This window comes from Mauremys reevesii, linkage group 4 (genome assembly GCF_016161935.1).
Source record: "Mauremys reevesii isolate NIE-2019 linkage group 4, ASM1616193v1, whole genome shotgun sequence".
Lineage (NCBI taxonomy): Eukaryota > Metazoa > Chordata > Testudines > Geoemydidae > Mauremys > Mauremys reevesii.
Window position 1 is genome coordinate 26,809,212 of NC_052626.1, and position 17,909 is coordinate 26,827,120.

Genomic DNA, 17,909 nt, shown 5'->3' on the forward strand with positions numbered 1-17,909 from the left:
TACACTCTTCCTTCTGCTGAAGAATGGCCATTTAACTAGGTGTTGATCTATAATGTAGTTCATCTGGTTATGCTGATACACTGGAGCCCCAGCCAGGTATCTTTTGTTTTTGAAAAACTGGTTTTGGCTTGCTTTTCTTAAACTTGGAACATGTTACAGTTATGTTATACAGTAGAATCTTCTAACTTTACATACAACGTTAATACACATATTTTACCAGGACAGTAATGTTCAGTATATTATGAGTTTCCAAATGATACCTCACAAGGCATACTCTGTACAACATTTATCATAGTCTTGTAAAAATGGTGAACATGAGGTACAGCCAGTCGCACTGACCTCCCGTATATCACAAGCCACCGACTCCACCTAGTACCCGCACACTAAAACTAAAAACCAAAATTAGACCAAAGTATTACAGCTCTCAGGAGACTAAACTATTATGTGCCACAGGAAGACAATAAGTAGGACCAAGGTGCACCAATGTCCAAGGACACTATGATGGCAGGCAGTTGATTACCCAGATAATCCCATTAAGTGACCCACACTCTACACTGCAGTGGAAGGAGAAAACCCTCCAAGGTCATTGCCAATCTGACAAGGAGTAAAAATTCCTTCCCAATCCCACATATGGCAGTCAGTTAGACTCTGAGCAAGAGCCAGCCAACTAGGCTCCCAAGAGAGAGAACAAGAATGCTTAGTGCCCCTCAGAGCACAAACACAGAATATGTTGGTGGAAAAAGAGAATCCATCCAGACCCACTTCAGGCAACGAGCTGAAGCCCTGAGGCATGAGATTTTTAGAAACATCAGACATAAAGTTGCCCCCTCTCCCCCGCCCACCCATCACAAGCAACCCTGTCATATAGTCTCATTCAGAAATTTATCCAGCTGTCTCTGAAAACTAAATTAACTAATTGTTTACCCCCACAACTGCTATTTGGAGGCTGTTCCAGAACCTCACTCTGATGGTTAGAAGCCCTCTTCTAATTTCCAGCCTGAATTTGTTCATGGCCAGTTTATATCCATTTCTTCTTGTGCCAAGATTCTCCTTTAGTTTAAATAGCTATTCACACTCGCTGGTGTTTACTCCTCCCGCCCCTTCTCCAATCATATCCCTTCCCAGCCTTCATTTTGCTAGGCTAAACAAGCCAAGCTCTTTTTGTCCCCTCTCGTAAGATAGGTGTTCCATTCCTCTGATCATCATAGTAGCTCTTCTCTGCACCTGTTGTAAATTGAATTAATCTTTCTTGAACATGGGTAGCCAAAATTGTACACCGTATTCCAAATGAGATCTTACCAGTGCCTTATAAAATGGCATTAATACTTTATTTCTACTGGAAATGCCTCTCCTGATAAGTCTTAGGATAGTATTTGTTTTTTTCATAGCCACAGCACATTGAGTCATCCTGTGATCAACCAGCTCTCTTCCTCTGCCACTTCCAACTGTTAACCCCCCAATTTATAGCTGAAATTCTTATTATTAGGCTCTAGGTACATGACCTTGAACTTTGTACTATTGAATTTCAACCCATATCTGTTCCTTTCAGTCTTCAAGGTCGTCCAGATCTTCCTGTATAATAATCTAATCCTTCTCTGTAATGATGATGGTTCCCAACTTTTGAATTAGAAAATTTCACTAGCATACTACTATTTTATGTATCACCATTAATAAAAATATTGAATAAGATTGGTCCCAAGTGTTCATTGAGGAACTCCCATTAGTAGACTCCCTCTAGTTGAAGAATTCACCTTTCAGCACAACCCATTGCCAGTTCCTCACCCCACCTCAGAATTCTTGTACTAATCTCCATCTTCTGTAGTTTGACGAATAATTTCCCTTGTAATAGCATGTCAAATACTTTACTGAAGTTGAAGTATTTAGATCTTTCCGTTATTTAAAAAAAAATCGGTTATCTTCTCAACACAGAGTAGGGAGTGACCTCTCGTTGTCAGGCTCGATGAGCACTATGCCCTCCCCAGTTCAACATTAAGCACAAGAAAGGAGGAAAAGGGAAAATTCAGGTCAGAACTTGACTTCAGTTCTCAGTCCGCAGTGAATCAGCAAAATCTAAGAATAAATGGGAACTAGCAAAAAGCTTGCATAAACCTAATCTCTCTCTGAAGGAGGAAAAGTTGTGTCACTCATAAAAAAGGGAAAATGTAGTACCCTCAGATCATCTTATCTGTAGAGGAGTCTGAGCCTCCAGCCCTGGAGACGAAGAAACCAGGAAAAGCTCTTTCCTCTGTACCAGTATGAGCTCATGCTCTGTTGCCCTAGGGCAATTCAGAGACTTCTGAAGTAAGTGGCTGGTGAAATGGAAAGTGAGACAACAGTGAGTACTTTCCATCAGCCTCTAAGAAAAAAGTCTGAATTCTGTCCATCCAGTTATAGGAAATATGGTTAAGTCAGGGTGGGAGCAAATAAGAGAATTGTAGAGATAATAAAAAACATTCTACCTGATGCCCAAGTTAAAATCAGCCTGTGATTTTGTTGTTGCCTATTTAGTTATTGAAATGATGGATTTCTTCAAAAGTAGTAGACCTGTTGTCCAAGGAGCCCATGGAGTTTGGGGTAGAAATTGCTGTATGGTTTAAAATGAGGCAGCATATGCCTCTCTAATGGTAATAGTAGCCATATTGTATCTGGGCCTGGATAGGTTATTTTATTTTTTCAGACACAGCTATCAGATGTAAAATTGATCCTTCATAAGGTCTCACTGTCTGTAACTTTCGTGTCATATGCATCTTTGGACTTTTAAAGATTTGTGGCATAGACCACAGCATGCAGTACTATAGCTAGATGTTTGTGGATTGTAGACTAGAAAGCCAAACTGAACACTTAATTGTCTCTCTAAGTATTTTGAGAACAAGCTCTTTGATGAAGCAGTGCACAAAGGAGTTCTTTTTTGAAGCAAAAGACAGAAAGACCCTATGATCAACAAAACAGAAGAGGCAGGACTGCAGAACATTATTAAAAAAACAAAAACAAAAAGTTAGTCAGTCACTTCGTGGCTTCTCCTCTTAGAATGGCTGCCAGATTCCACCCAAATGTGGTTGCATGTCAGTTGTTTTTGAGTGATCCCTGTGAATATAATCTGTAAAGTGCCTTGGGATATTTCAGGGCAAAAGATGCTATGTGTACTTACAGATAGGTGGTTATATTATTACTTAAAACTAGAAAAATCTATTCCTTTTAAATAATATTGTGTGTTTTGTTTGTTCATTACAGTGTAGCTTCTTGGCCTATTTTGGTCTTCACATTACTGTTTAGAACAGCACCCCTGAATTATATTCATAAAATATTATTTTACAAAAAGGGTTAGACTGTGTTAACCATGATTTCAGGGACATGACTATTGATGCATAGTGTTTATCTTCTTGAAATAGTACCTTTCTGAATTCAGACTTATGACCCAATCACATCCCCCTTGAAGGTGGTGGGAGTCCTGCTGTTGACTTAAGTGGGAACAAGATAAAACCCACAGTTCAGAGTTCCAAATCTCAAAACATACACACTAATTTAATGTACACTAATTTGCATAACTTTTCTATGCAGGAATTTCTAGTTGCTGTTGGGATGAGAGGAGCCACTCTCCAGCACAGAGTATTGCCTTCAGGTCTAAGCTGGCATGAACAGGTCAGGTTAATGTAATTTTCTTGATTTCATGCTTAATTTCAGTTTTACTACTGATTGTTTTAAAGTTTGAACTGATCCTTCATGAAAAATCTTTCTTTTGGCTTTGTGTTTAACTCAATATCACTATCTTACGGTGTTCTCAGAAGTGTTATTGCTGTCCTTTTGACATTCTTTCCCCTCTTGCCTCCAGAGCATTGCTAGAGTTTGATCTTGTTGTGAAATCCTTATCTGTGTCATTATTTCTCATCTCACTTGCAACAATTCCCCCTATTATGATCATTCTGAATCCTACCCTTTCAACTTTAGGAAATCCAGAATGTTGACCTCAAACTGCTCTCTCACTATTAGGTAGAAGATCTTAATACACCAATGCTTGATTATGTTCACCACTTTCATGTCCACCTCTGAATCCTATAATATAAATAATTCTCAACTGACAAAAAAGGCTATTAAGGGACTCTCTCCACTTCAGATCTTCAACCCTATAACTGTCTTCATTTCCATCTGCTCATTTAATTTCTTAAATCACTTCTCTCCTATCTCTTTCCCACAACTAGTTTGAATAGTAGTAGTTGGAATAAAAAACTTTGGAGCAAGAGTGAATGACTGATTAAATATAAGCCTGTAATGCCAGACTGCAGTAGAATAAAAGGCTATATTGAAATGTGTGAATATAGAGGTTCAGGATATAGCACACATGACTAGAGAGAAAATTCCTGAGTACCCAGAACTGAGGTGAGAGCCTTATCTGGAACACCTTTGGGTAGTACCTCTTTATAAAAAGGATAGCAATAAACTAGGGGGCAAGAGCTGCAAAGAAAATGATGGACTGTATCATACATGAGGGAGGTTAGAAGAAATGTAACATTTGTAGCTTAAATTAAGGGAGAGAACAAATACTTGAAAGCAATACATGTAGAGGAGTAAACTCAAATAGTATTACAAGAAATGTTGACCTTTCAACTAAAGATGGGCAAGATCAGATGAGAGAGAAAATTTTGCTAATAGTAAAAACTTGTCAGGAGTGGGTTCAGACCAAATTAGTGGGGGGAAAAATAGACTCTAGGGAATAATGTAGATTACTCTGGGGATATGGTAGAGGTCTATAAAATCATGAATGATGTGGAGAAAGTGAATAAGGAAGTGTTATTTACCCCTTCACATAACACAAGAACCAGGGGTCACCCAATGAAATTAATAGGTAGCAGGTTTAAAACAAACAAAAAGAAGTACTTCTGCACAGTATGCACAGTGAACTTGTGGAAGTCTTTGCCAGGGGCTGTTGTGGCAGCCCAAACTATAACTGGATTCAAAAAAGAATTACGTAAGTTCATGGAGGATAGGTCCACAAATGGCTATTAGCCAAGGTGGTCAGGGACGCAACCGTATCCTCTGGGTGTCCCTAAGCCTCTGGCTGCCAGATGCTAGGACTGAACGACGGGATGGATCACTTGATGATTTCTTTGTTCTGTTGAATAGTTTTTGAAGCATCTGGCATTGGCCACTGTTGGAAGACAGGTTACTAGACTAGATGGACCATTAGTCTGATCCAGTGTGGTTGTTCTTAAATTCTTAATCCTTATGTAGGAACTAACATGAACTTCTGTAGTTGTTGGGTTGGATTAAAAGGTTTCCATTTCTACTGTCTAATTCTCAACAGTTTGAGGGTTTCCTTCTCACGCATTCTCCCCTTTTTACATAGAACACTCTCCCTTCCTTTCAATTACTTAGTAAATGCCCCCTTAATATTTTGGGTTTCTCCCCCTCACCTCTCTCTCAAACATTTTGTTATAGTATGTATTAAGGATTATCTCTTTTAAAAATCCATGTTGTTTACTAACATAACATATACTGAAAGATCATAATCATATTTTTGTGATTGTAGATTTTATATTTTTTGAATATTTCTGATGAGCCTGTTTTGGGATATAATCCTCCAGCTTCCATTACAACTTTTCATATACACCTCTGGAGTTGTGCTCTTGATTACAGGTAAATAAAATGAATGTGTGTTTGTCTCCTTATGGTACTGTAACTGTTTAATAAGATACTCTTCAGGAATGCTCCAGTTTACGTATCAGAATGCACATTTGTCCAGGCTTGTTTTGAAGAAAAATTTATAACTAAAAATAGTTCTCTTGATCAGTCTTTAAGATTGCATTGTTGCATTTCTAAATATGTAGGATGTATTAAAATGTTTTCTCCTTTTTTGTTGTTAGGCCTTTGTTTTTGCCAACCAGATCTCTACTTACTGTTGAAACTTTCAGCATTTCCAGTAACGTTGCACTGGATAAGTCCTCTTCTACTCTCAGGTATAAATTAGAGTGTTCTTAAAATATGGAAGCTCACATAACCATTGTAGCCTTTATTTCTTCTTCGAGTGCTTGCTCATGTCCATTCCATGTTAGGTGGTATGGCACACCACATGCACAGTTGCCGGAGATTTTTCCTTCAATGGTGTTCATTGGGCTGGCTCTAGTGCCCCTTGTAGTTGGTGCTTACAATTCCTCGCCTCCCTTGATCAATGGAGGGGACTCCTGGTTGGTAGGCTTGGGATTGCCTTTGTCAAACCCTATGCCTCAGTATCCCTAATCTTGGATACATCCAAGCTAGGTTGGGGGGTTCACCTTGAGCACCTCAGGAATCAAGGTCTGTGGTCCCAGGAGGAACTCTCCTTATATATAAATGTCAGAGAGCTTGGTGGGGTCCGCCTAGCATGTTTTTTATCCCAGATTGCAGGCAAGGTTATGCAAATCCTTACATGGCAGCCATGTTTTACATCAACAGGCAGGGAGGGGCATGTTCTTCCCCCTGTGTCAAGAGGCCATTTGCTTATGGGAATTCTGCGTAAAGCACTCAATCTCACCTTCCAGGAGCTCAGAACAATCTGGCAGATCACCTCAGCAAATCTTTCTCCTCTCACAATGAGTGGTCCCTTCATCCTGATATAGTCAGGACCATCTTCCAGCAGCAGGTGACTCCCCTGCTTGCAGAGACCTGTTTGCAACCAGGCAAAACAGGAAGTGTCAGTAGTTTTGATCTCTATGCAGGCGCAGCCCGGGCTTGCTCACAGATGCCTGCTCCCCTGGACAAAGCACCTGTTCTATGTGTTTTCTCCCCATTCCTCTCATGCACAGTCTTACTCAAAGTCAAGCATGACAGAAAGAAGGTTATTCTTGTGGCCCTAGCATGGTCATGCCAGCACTGGTTCGAAATGTTATTAGACCTGTCAATAGTGACCTCAGTGCCACTCCCTCCCCTTCAGACCTGATCTTGCGTGATTATGTCTGATTGCTCTACCCGAACCTCAAGGCCCTCCACCTGACTCCCTGGAAGCTCCATGGTTAAACCCAGCAGAGCTGGCCTGTTTGGAGCAAATCTGCCAGGCATTCCTAGGTAGTAGGAAACCATCTATTAAAGTGACTTACCTAGCCAAGTGGAAGCATTTCTCCGTGTGGTCGTCCCAGTGAGGCTTCTCACCTTCTAGGTCACCTCTCCAGTTTGTGCTGGAGTATCTGCTTCATCTGAAACATCGGGACCTACTCATCTCATCAGTTAAGGCAGTGATCCCCAACCTTTTTGGCTGGCGGGCACCAGCCGAAGGACCACTGCGGCGGTGGAGCACCCACCGAAATGCCGCCAAATTTTGGCAGCATTTCGGCGGCGACGCCTCTCGATGACATCACTTGCCGTCGACAAGCAACGTCATCGAGAGGCATCCCTGCCAAAATTCGGGAGCGACACCTCTCGATGACATCACTTGTGGACGGCAAGCGGCGTCAGCGAGAGGCGTCCCCGCCGAAATTCAGGGGTGACGCCTCTCAATGACGTCACTTGTCGACGGCAAGCGGCGTCAGCGGGAGGCGTCCCCGCTGAAATTCAGGGGCGACGCCTCTCGATGACATCACTTGTCGGCGACAAGAGTCGTCCTTGAGAGGTGTCCCCACCGAAATGCTGCTGAAATTCGGCGGCATTTCGGCGGGTGCTCTCCCGGGGGCCAGGACGCGGGCGCATTAAGATGCCCCCACGGGCGCCATGGCACCCGCGGGCACCGCGTTGGGGACCACTGAGTTAAGGTGCATCTAGCGGCCGTCTCAGTCTTCCACCCTCCGGTGGATGGTAGGTCATTTTTTTTTCTCACAAAATGTCCATTCACTTCCTCAGGGGCTTAGAGAGACTATACCTGCAGATTCGTGAACCCATTCCCCCATGAGACCTAAACCTGGTCCTGTCAAGATTCACAGGCCCTCCCTTTGAGCTGTTGGCATCATTCCCCTTGTCGTACCTCTCCTGGAAGGTTGCCTTCCTGGTAGCGATTACCTTGGTCAGGAGGGTCTCAGAGATCAGGGCCCTTATGTCAGAAACCCTGTATATAGTGTTCTTTAAGGACAAGGTTCAACTTCACCACGCATTCCTTCTGAAGGTATTGCAGTTTCACAGTAATCAGGCTATCTTTCTGCCAGTATTCTTCCCGAAACTGTATAAGAATAGGGAGGAGCAGTGTCTCCACACATTGGACATTAGGCATGCCCTGACCTTCTATATAGAAAGGACCAAACCGTTCCATACATCCATGCAGTTCTTTGTGGCAATAGGAGACAGAATGAAAGCTCTGCCAGTTTTGGCCCAAATAATTTCATCGTGGATCACTTCCTGCATTCGCTTGTGCTATGAGCAGGTGGGTGCTCCATCTCCTGCCATCTGCACTGCCCACTCGACGAGAGCTCAAACTTCTTCAGCAGCGTTTCTGGCCCAGGTCCCAATCCAGGTATTTGCAGAGCAGCGACCTGGTTGTCGGTGCATATTTTTTTCATCCCACTACGCCATCACCCAGAAGGCTAAAGATGATTCCGGGTTTGGTAGAGCAGTGTTGCAATCCTCATAGCCATGAACTCTGAGCCCACCTCTTAAGGTACTGCTTGGGCGTCACCTAACGTGGAATGGACACGAGCAAGCACTTGAAGAAAAAGCGGTTACTAACTTTTCTGTGTTTTTCTTCGAGTTGTGTTGCTCGTGTCCATTCCACAACCCATCGTCCTCCCCTTCTTTTGGAGTTAGCCAGTAAGAAGGAACTGAGAAGGTGTGGAGCTGGCCAGGCCCCTTATACCGGCACATGCATGCTCAGCACCAGAGGGTGCTAGAGCCTGGCCAACAGATACCACTGAGGGAAAAATTTCCATCAACTGTGCACTCAGCGTGTGCACGCCACCTAACATGGAATGGATGTGAGCAACACATCTCAAAGAACAACAGTTACAGAAAGGTGAGTAACTATTTTTTCTGTCTTTTATGGAGAAAATATTCTCCTTGAGTGGAGAATTACATTTATTCCAGGCTATGTATTATACTTTGCCAGGATATAATCCCTGGGTTTGCTTAAATCCTCTGCAGCTGCACTGCCCAAGGAGCTCACAGCAGCCCCTTGTGCGGCTCCGGCAGTGGAGGGCGCCGAGGCGAGGCTGTGCTGGGCGGGGGGAGGGGTGGGGGAGGGCCCCGGTCTCGCGCTAGGGGCAGGAAAGCTCAGGGCTCAGCAGGCGGTGGTCGGAGCTGGTCCTGCAGGGCCTGGCCCCCTTTTGCACTCCTCTACTCATCTTGCGTTCTTTGCTTGCTGCCATTTTTGCCATTGGCTTTTTTTTTGTGTGAATTTTTTTTTTTTTTTTTTTTTTTTTTTTTTGTGACTGTGATCATCTTGAATTTTTGAAGCTTTTGCTTTTTGAGTGAAGCCTCAGCGTTGTGCGGCTCAGCCATTTGTATATTTTATTTGGAATTATTCAATTAAATAGCTCGCTGGGCCCAAATAAGCCCCACTGGCGGTGATAGTTAGCGGTTGTCCTTTGGACACCCCTGGCTTAAATCCATTGTTCTTGAGTGGATTGTTTGTCCCACTGCTAATTGTTGTTGTGATACCTTTAAATACGCTTGAAAAATATTGTAAAATCAGGAGTTTGTGTGTGGGCTGCTGAGTGATGGCATCTTCAGATCTCTAGAACAAGGATTTGTTTAGGTCAGGCTGGATAGTAGATAAAGAAATACATAATGATTATAGCTCATCCTAAATTAATATTGTTATTCGCCTATTTTTACTTGAGTATTGGTTCTTTAGTATTTTTATTGGATTTAAAGCCTGTTCCTATTGTGGTATCCTTTTAAATGGTCTTGTAATAGTGCTATATTCTGGAAATAAATTTTATGTTATGTTGTTAAAAAATATTTTAAACCTCTGTCATATGGTAAAGGAAAGCTGTACTGCCTTCCAAGGAATCTACTCATCATTCCCAGAAGGATCTAGGGCAGCAGTCCCCAAACTTTTGAGGGTTGCTCCCCTCCGGGTGGGGTGGGGTGCAGGACTGACATGGACAGAGACACTGGGGCTGAGGCTGGGGCCGCAGTGGGGGGTGAGCCTTGAGGCGGGAGTGGGCCTCTGGTGGGGGCCAGCAGCCGGCCTGTGGCCAGGTGCAGCTCTGCCCCTGGCCTCAGCCCCAGGCTGGGAACGGATCTGCAGCCAGTGGCCAAGGCTGGGGGCTGGCGCGGAGCCGGGAGCAGAGCTGAGCTGAGGCTGGTGACAGGGCCAGCCCCACAGTTTGGGGACCTCTGATCTAGGGAGACTACATGTAGCCCTGGATAATTGACAACCGCACAAAAGGTTAAACTGATGGTAGTAAAAAATTAAATTATTTTATTCTCCAATAATCATCTCCATGCCCTTACAGCTAGATGAAAGGATAATTATTAAAAACTGTTACAATAGAGAGTAAAAACTTTAGGATTTAAATATGTTCTGGCTTTTTACATAATGTCATATAATTTACTTTGAGTGTGAAGTGCACAGTTTTTAACCGGCCATTTTTTTCCCCTATTTTTCTCCTGTAGAATAATCTTGGATGAGGCTGCTTTGCATTTGTCTGACAAGTGCAACGCTGTTACAGTGAATCTGCAGAGAGGTAAGGGTGTTTTAGAAGCAATGGTAACCATATGCTAACCTTATAAATATAGCCTTCAGAATTTAAAGAAATCTACAGAAATATTAAAAACAGTCCAATAGGCTACTGGAGAAGAGAGCTGGGTTTACAGTGAGCAGCAAGTTAGACTTGAGTGTGTAATGTAGTATAGCAGAAGAATGTATGTGCAGGGTCATGTCACAGAACAAGGAAATAAAAGTTGTTTTTTATATGCTCTAGAACATTCTCTTGGAGCATTTGGGTGGCCTATTCCATGGAACCTGGTTCAATACAGAAATAAAACCCCCTCCATCCACACACTGCTAGTTGTCACCTACCACTCCACACTGGAACCCATATGGGGTATCATCAAACAACTAAAATCCATACTCAAAGGGGCCCCATCCTGAAAGAAATCTTTCTTGAACCCCCTCTTCTGGCCTTCAAACGCCCCCCCCCCAGCCTCTCCAAGTTCATTATCAGAAGCAAGCTCTCCACAGACAAGGGGACACCAACTCAAAGCAGCACCAGACCCTACAAGTACACATACAAAACCTACAGACATATCTCCGTTGCTACAATGATCAGCATCCCCCCACAACATGCCTTTCAAGATCCATGGCTTCTATGTGTGGTATACCTCATCCAGTGCACTAAATGCCCCAATAACAATTATGTGGGTGAAACTAGATAATCACTACAATCTCAAATGAACTTACACAGGAAAATGATAAAAGACAGAAATACCCTATCACCTGTGGGTGAATTTTTTTCTCAAAGAGATCACTTTCTATCTGACCTATCAGTCCTCATCCTGCACAACATATTCAAAAGTCAAGCCTGGCAGCTTAAATTCATAACTTTGCTAGACACTAAAAGTCACGGTCGTAATCAAGACATTGGATTTATGGCTTATTACAGCAGTCTATAACCCACTAAGCCCCTTTTTGTCTAATGACTACACGGGTGTTAACTGGCCACTGCACCTTGAATGGTCTCTTACAATATATGCTAACTACTTCTGTAGTTCAATCTTGCATTTAGCTGTGACACTCTTAGTACCTTTCCCTGGCTGAAAGAAGAGCTCTGTGTAACTTGAAAGCTTGTCTCTCTCTCCAACTGAAGTTGGTTCAATAAAAGATATTACCCCCCCACCACCTCAAATATCCTAAGACCACCATAGCTACAACACTGTACATCTAAGCATAAATGTGAAACTCTCTGTTAAAGTAAGGTAATGTAGTGGAAGATACACGTGTGCATGAACATGCATATGTATACATCAGTGTTAGATTCCTAAAAAAAGAAGTGCCAGAGTTCCCCAGACCCAGCTTCCCAGTCCAGAAAGAGAGATGGCAGCTGAGTAACCTGGGCAGAACAAGGGAGACACCCTCTTGTCCCTTCATACCTGGCTTCCTGCTCCAGAAGGAGAGATGGTGACTTGGTAACATGGGCGTCCCTGTTAACTGTGATACCATCTCTCCTTTCAGAGCAGGCCCAGAAGCAGAAGAGGGGTGAGCAGATGGTGTCCTTGCCTCCTTCACCTCTTCCACTTTGGGCCATTCTGGAAGGAGATGTGGCAGCTCAGTAACCTGGGCCACCCAAGTTACTGAGCCACCATCTCTCCTTCTGGAGCAGGAATCTAAGTCAGAAGTATTCTTATTTTTCTCTATTTGTTGCTTTTTTTCTGTCCTCCTATCCCCCAATATTAATGCTGATATTTACCCAGAAAACAAGTTAAAATTTTCCGCTGATTTTTCACCCATATTTTTTGAAAGTTTGTAATAAACATCAATAAATTCACAGGAAATTTTAAACAAAATAAAAAGCAGAAATGAAGAGCCTTGCTTGTGGGTTAAGATTTTTAAAGGGCTGTTTCTGAGGAAGTGGTTAGGGCACTAGCCTAGAACTGATAAGCCAGTTCAGCTCCATCAGCTCACTGTTTTATGCCACCTGTTGGCACCCTACTCCATAACGCACGGGCAAGGGCCAGGATCAGGCAGGGTGTGCAGTACTCTACTTGATTCTTAGCTGGCAGAGTAATCCCTGTTTTGGTCCCATCTGGCCAAGAACTGGGGAAATGGAAAGGTGGCTTAAAGCCACCATTCTCCTCTTCTCCCTGCTGCACCAAGTTTAAACTAGAAACAGCTGAGGATTGAGCCCAGAGAGCTCCTCTGATGTAAGGCAACATAGAAGTATAAAATGTGTTGACAAGACCAAAATCAACAAAATTTAGTTCATTGTGCTTCTTAACAGAGATTAATAATTGGTGATTTAAAAAAACCAACAAAATTTAATATGACATTTGATGTTGGGCAGTGTTTAAAATAGTTATTTTAACTTTCAGATTATATTCGTGTTATGGATATGGGACTCTTGGAACTGACCATAACAGCAGTAAAACCTGGTTCTGATGGGGAGAGAGTAAGTACTTAAAATAAAAAGAATAAAATAATAATGTTAAACCTAAATGATAAAAATACATCTTTTGCATTTTGATTTTAAAACATTTTGAAAAGCTTAAATCGCATTTAGTCAAATCCTACTTAACAATTTAAAAACATCCCTTCTCTCATCATCAGATTGTGAGATTTCAGGTTCCGAAGTAGTTTATAAACTATTGCTCTGTTTCTAAAGCTTTTATATTGAATGATCAGACACCTAAGTAATCTAGTTAACAATAAATCTGTGTATACTATTCATATGGAACGTTAAATTGATCTTGGATAGATTTCTGTCATTATCTGTTATTGCTTCCTAGATTAAGCCACGCTTTGAGCTACACAGTTCCAGTGATGTAATCCATATCCGAACATGCTCAGACTCTTGTGCTGCGCTAATGAATCTTATACAGTATATTGCGAGTTATGGCGATTTGCATCCACCTAGCAAGACAGAGATTAAACCTGGGGTCGTCAAGCGGAAAACCAAGGTATGAAATGGCAAAGTAATACTCACATAACATTACCACCATCACATTTCCTAATCTGACACATTAGCTGTGTTTTCCACAATAATAATTATAGTAATAATAATTAATATATACTTTTTATAGAGTTTTTCCCACAAATACTTAACTTACTGTGTGGGCTTAATGTCTCTGAAGCAGTTCTCACAGTAATTGCGTTTGGCAATAATTTTTCCTTTCCTCTTGGCACTCATAACATTTAAGCTCAACGGTACAAAATCCTTTAAATACCATCCTGATATAATTAATTCTCATTTTGAAGACAAGATTCTAGGACATAGCCATAGGCGGACAGGCATATATATTTCAAACTCTGCGATGCCTAGGCATTTCTCTAATACAGTGTATATTCACGCTCAACAATGATGTTAAAGACCTTCAAAAAGTTTGCTAAAACCTTTTTGCCTGGGTAATCTAGAGTATAGTCCCAGCTTAATGTCTATTTTAAAATGCAATTATCTTCCACACTGTGGTTTTACACTGGAATACCAAACCATGAAAGCAAAAATCATATTCATAAATACTTGTTAAGCACAGTGCTTCAGTTTTTTTATAATTGTAACTTTATATAGTTCTTCTGTTTGTAGGCAGATGCCTCTAGCCAACCATCTTCCCAAGGACTAGTCCTTGCTGAAGCGGAACAACAGATTTTACGAGATTTGATGAGTGATGCTATGGAGGAAATTGAGACCCATCAAGCTGCTTCCCCCATTAGGCCACAATCTAACGGTAGAAGAAGCCTAGAATCACATTTAACACTTCAAAATTTTATATCAGATTTCAGTCTTAATGCCAATATTGCAGAAGTGGCAACTTAAGGTTAAATTCAGACATATGTAATGGAGTAAGAGCAGGTAGTTAGAACAGTAGGCAGCAAATTTAACTCTTTGGGACTTAGTGCATTAGGGGGCTGGGCAGACATAAAGGGATAAGACATACTACATCAAGTAAGAAACCAGAGTCATTCATAGCAGTTGAGGCAGTCCAGGAGGATGGGCGTAGTAGTCTACAGTATCAAAGGAAGAATTTAGATTCAAGAGAGTCATCTAGGGAGAAACCATTAGGAGAAAAAACAAGGTAATTGATTATGTAAGAGGACTATGATTTTTTTTTCTTTTCTTTTTTTCATGGTAAGAACTAAATACCAATTTGAAATTGGTTAAGAATATTGTATTGTAAGATGCGATGGGAAAGATGAGAGGCTAAGATGAGAGGCTATGTTCTCAAGTCTGTTGCTAAGGAATGGAAGATTAGACATTGATTGCTGTCATGTCGAGTTATTTGATTAGGTAGTAAAGACAGACAGTTTCTATGAGTTCTTTAACCAAGGTGAACTAAAATAATAAAATTAATACAGTCTTTGCTGATGATCAGTGCTGTGATTGTTTTGAGTCTTAATAGTAGATTAATTTTAGAAAGATGGGTTTGTTTTATGTTAGGAATGTATTAGCCATATAATATGCATATTTTATTTCCGATTCTTTTAACACTTAATTTTTGAACTATTCTAAATATCACAATTTCAGTCATTTAATCTTGTGTGTATCTTATAAAGATATTTCCATTGAAATGACTTTTTGTTATATCAGGAATCTTGGATGAAAAATCTCAAACCCAGGAACCAGCTTGCTCAGATCTCTTCCTGTTTCCAGATGAAAGTGGGAACATCTCACAAGAGCCAAGTCCCACATACACTTCATTCACTCACCACCTGATTAAAGAGGCGATGGGAGACGTACCTACTGAAAATGATGACTTCTGCATTCTTTTTGCACCCAAAGCTGTTGTTTCTGTAAGAAGTTCGTAATATTAAGAAATCTAGACGGAAGATAGATTGAGGAAAGTACATTTGAGACCTGTCCCTTTAGATTTTGTAACTTTCTACCAACTGTCTGCTGACATTGATGGGTGGTCAGTAGGGATACGGAGAGGAGAATATTCCTTATATTTTGTTATAATTGAAATGTTGCCATTTTGGAGGAAGTCCCACCATTCATATAAAAGATATGTGGCAATTTTTTAGAATAAACCTGAGAATTCATGTCATGCATTGTTCCTCCCAGGAGTGACAACAGATATACTAGAATATATATAAACAGTATTTAGTCCTCTTCTATTATGATTGTCACCTAGTAGCAAATTTGCATTTTTCCTGTGTTGGCATTTCAACAAATCTTTAATTATAACATGTAGTGTAGTTGAAAAGGCTTATAAGAAAAGTACAGTATTTACCAAGATATTTTATCCTTGCAAGCATTTGTCTTGTATCCATTCATCAGAAAATCCAAGGTTTAATTTTAAAAGAATGCCAGCCTTTTTCCATTGCTGTTATAGACCCTAATACCAAACTTTGCACAAAAGTTTCTGTGGGTAAACAGCAACAGCAGCAGCAAAAACATCAGTTCTTAACTCCCAGTGTCTGTCTCACCACTGCACAAAAAATTATGAGACAGAGCATTGACACTTAAAAATAGGTCTTCTCTTCCCTCATAGTATCACCACTAAACTATTACTGATAGATTGCCTTTATCTAGGCAGACCAGAGTCAACTCTAGATTTCTGATATTGAGCCCCACATTCACTTGGCTAACCCTCAGAAGTCCCATCTCCAGCAGTACTAGCATAATAGTAGCACTTCTTTATGTTTTAAGACTTATTTTTTCAGTTTGGATGAAGAGTCGTATTTTATTTCCTTTCAATTTCCAGTTAACCTGATATCTCCTATGAGAGATAAAGTAATCTCACTGGGGCCAACTTTCAAGAGAGAGCTGTTCTTAGTCTTGAGGCCATGCAATTTTATAATTTATAGCAATGTAGGACTAGAAGGGATTTCAGGAGATCTAGTCCACCCCTCACCCTCTCTGTGCTGAGGCAGGATTAAGTATACCTAGACCATCCCTGATTTAATTTTAATAATTGGAGATATACCAATCTCCTAGAACTGGAAGGGACCTTGAAAGGTCATTGAGTCCAGCCCCCTGCCTTCACTAGCAGGACCAATTTTTGCCCCAGATCCCTAAGTGGCCTCCTCAAGGATTGAACTCACAATCCTGGGTTTAGCAGGTTAATGCTCAAACCACTGAGCTATCCCTCCCCCCCACTGATTGGTGTTTTGTTTAACCTGTTTTTAAAATCCCCCAAATGCATGGATTCCACAGCTTCTCTATATAACCTGTTACTACCAAAACAAGAACAGTTATTGGGGCTGTATTCCATATTTTTCATAGTATAGAAGCAAAGAGGACACTGATCTGTGTTTATCTTGAAGAAATTAAACAACTGAATGAAGAAATTAAGAATTGCACTCACTTTCCTGTGTAACGTTTTTAGGAGAAAGAGGAGGAGCCAGTAGTGAAAATAATGGTTGATGATGCAATCCTGATAAAAGACAATCATTTCAGCCTGCCTGTAAAAAAGACAGATATGAGCAAAGCCCCGCTACATTTTCCTATTCCTTTGGTTCGCTATGTTGTGAAGGAAATCTCTCTTATTTGGCACCTTTATGGAGGAAAGGATTTTGGGACTGCACCTACTACTTCTCCAGCTAAAAGTTTTATGTAAGTGCTTTAGGTAACTAAGTATTTCTTTTTCAGATCCACACATACTGCATTTGATTTCAAAACGAAGAGTTAGATGAACTTAATGTACTTTCTTTTTATAATGAATATCCTGTTCAATTTAATTCTGGAATGTATTTCTCCCACCCCTTGATCTGAATGAGTTCAAATTTGTTGACCTACAGAGTACATTGAAAGTCAAATGTATTCTCCCAAGCTTTCCCTGCGGGGAGTGGGTTTAATTGGGGATGAGTGTGTTGAAGGTGGTTGTGGAGAATTGAGTCTGTTTTGCAGATATTAAGCAGGTTGGAGGAGAATGAATATTATTTTTGGATAACAATAGGAGTTATTTTATTAATGGTAATTCAGTGGAAACAGTGTATATGTTTTATAATATTTTACAGTGCCTAAAGCGCTGCATAACTATTACAGTGAAAATGAGAGAAATATTTTTAGTTTACATTAATGCAGCAATTTTTCAGTGTTAATTTTCTTTTTTTGACCATGAAAATATTTAGTAAAACCCAGTAAAATATGCATGATTGTGTGGTTAGAGATGGTATGGGCTGACTTTCAATTTAAACTCAGAAAAAATATTCCTTTTCTCCCACTTTTAGTAGTCCTCATAGTTCTCCTTCTCACACACCAACAAGACATGGACGTAGTATGACATGTGGGGGAAGAGGAAGGAACCCAGACTTCTTAATGGAAATACAGTTAAGCAAGGTGAGATAGTAACAGAAAAATCTGCAGACACACAAGGGCATATATAATACATATTCTAAAGACTTTATAAACCCTAATGAT

At 40.9% G+C, this 17,909-nt stretch overlaps 1 protein-coding gene across 3 annotated transcripts in view; it reads left to right on the top strand.

Moving 5' to 3' along the window:
- Window positions 1-17,909, top strand: part of ATG2B (autophagy related 2B) — a 78,099-nt gene that overhangs the window by 39,449 nt on the left and 20,741 nt on the right. For all 3 annotated transcript variants that reach the window (XM_039534227.1, XM_039534229.1, XM_039534228.1), the window contains exons 23-32: window positions 3,559-3,639; window positions 5,525-5,631; window positions 5,859-5,951; window positions 10,510-10,580; window positions 12,925-13,001; window positions 13,339-13,509; window positions 14,133-14,274; window positions 15,135-15,337; window positions 16,876-17,102; window positions 17,720-17,828. In XM_039534227.1, coding sequence (XP_039390161.1) covers window positions 3,559-3,639; window positions 5,525-5,631; window positions 5,859-5,951; window positions 10,510-10,580; window positions 12,925-13,001; window positions 13,339-13,509; window positions 14,133-14,274; window positions 15,135-15,337; window positions 16,876-17,102; window positions 17,720-17,828 — 1,281 coding nt within the window. The remainder of the gene's footprint in view (window positions 1-3,558; window positions 3,640-5,524; window positions 5,632-5,858; window positions 5,952-10,509; window positions 10,581-12,924; window positions 13,002-13,338; window positions 13,510-14,132; window positions 14,275-15,134; window positions 15,338-16,875; window positions 17,103-17,719; window positions 17,829-17,909) is intronic.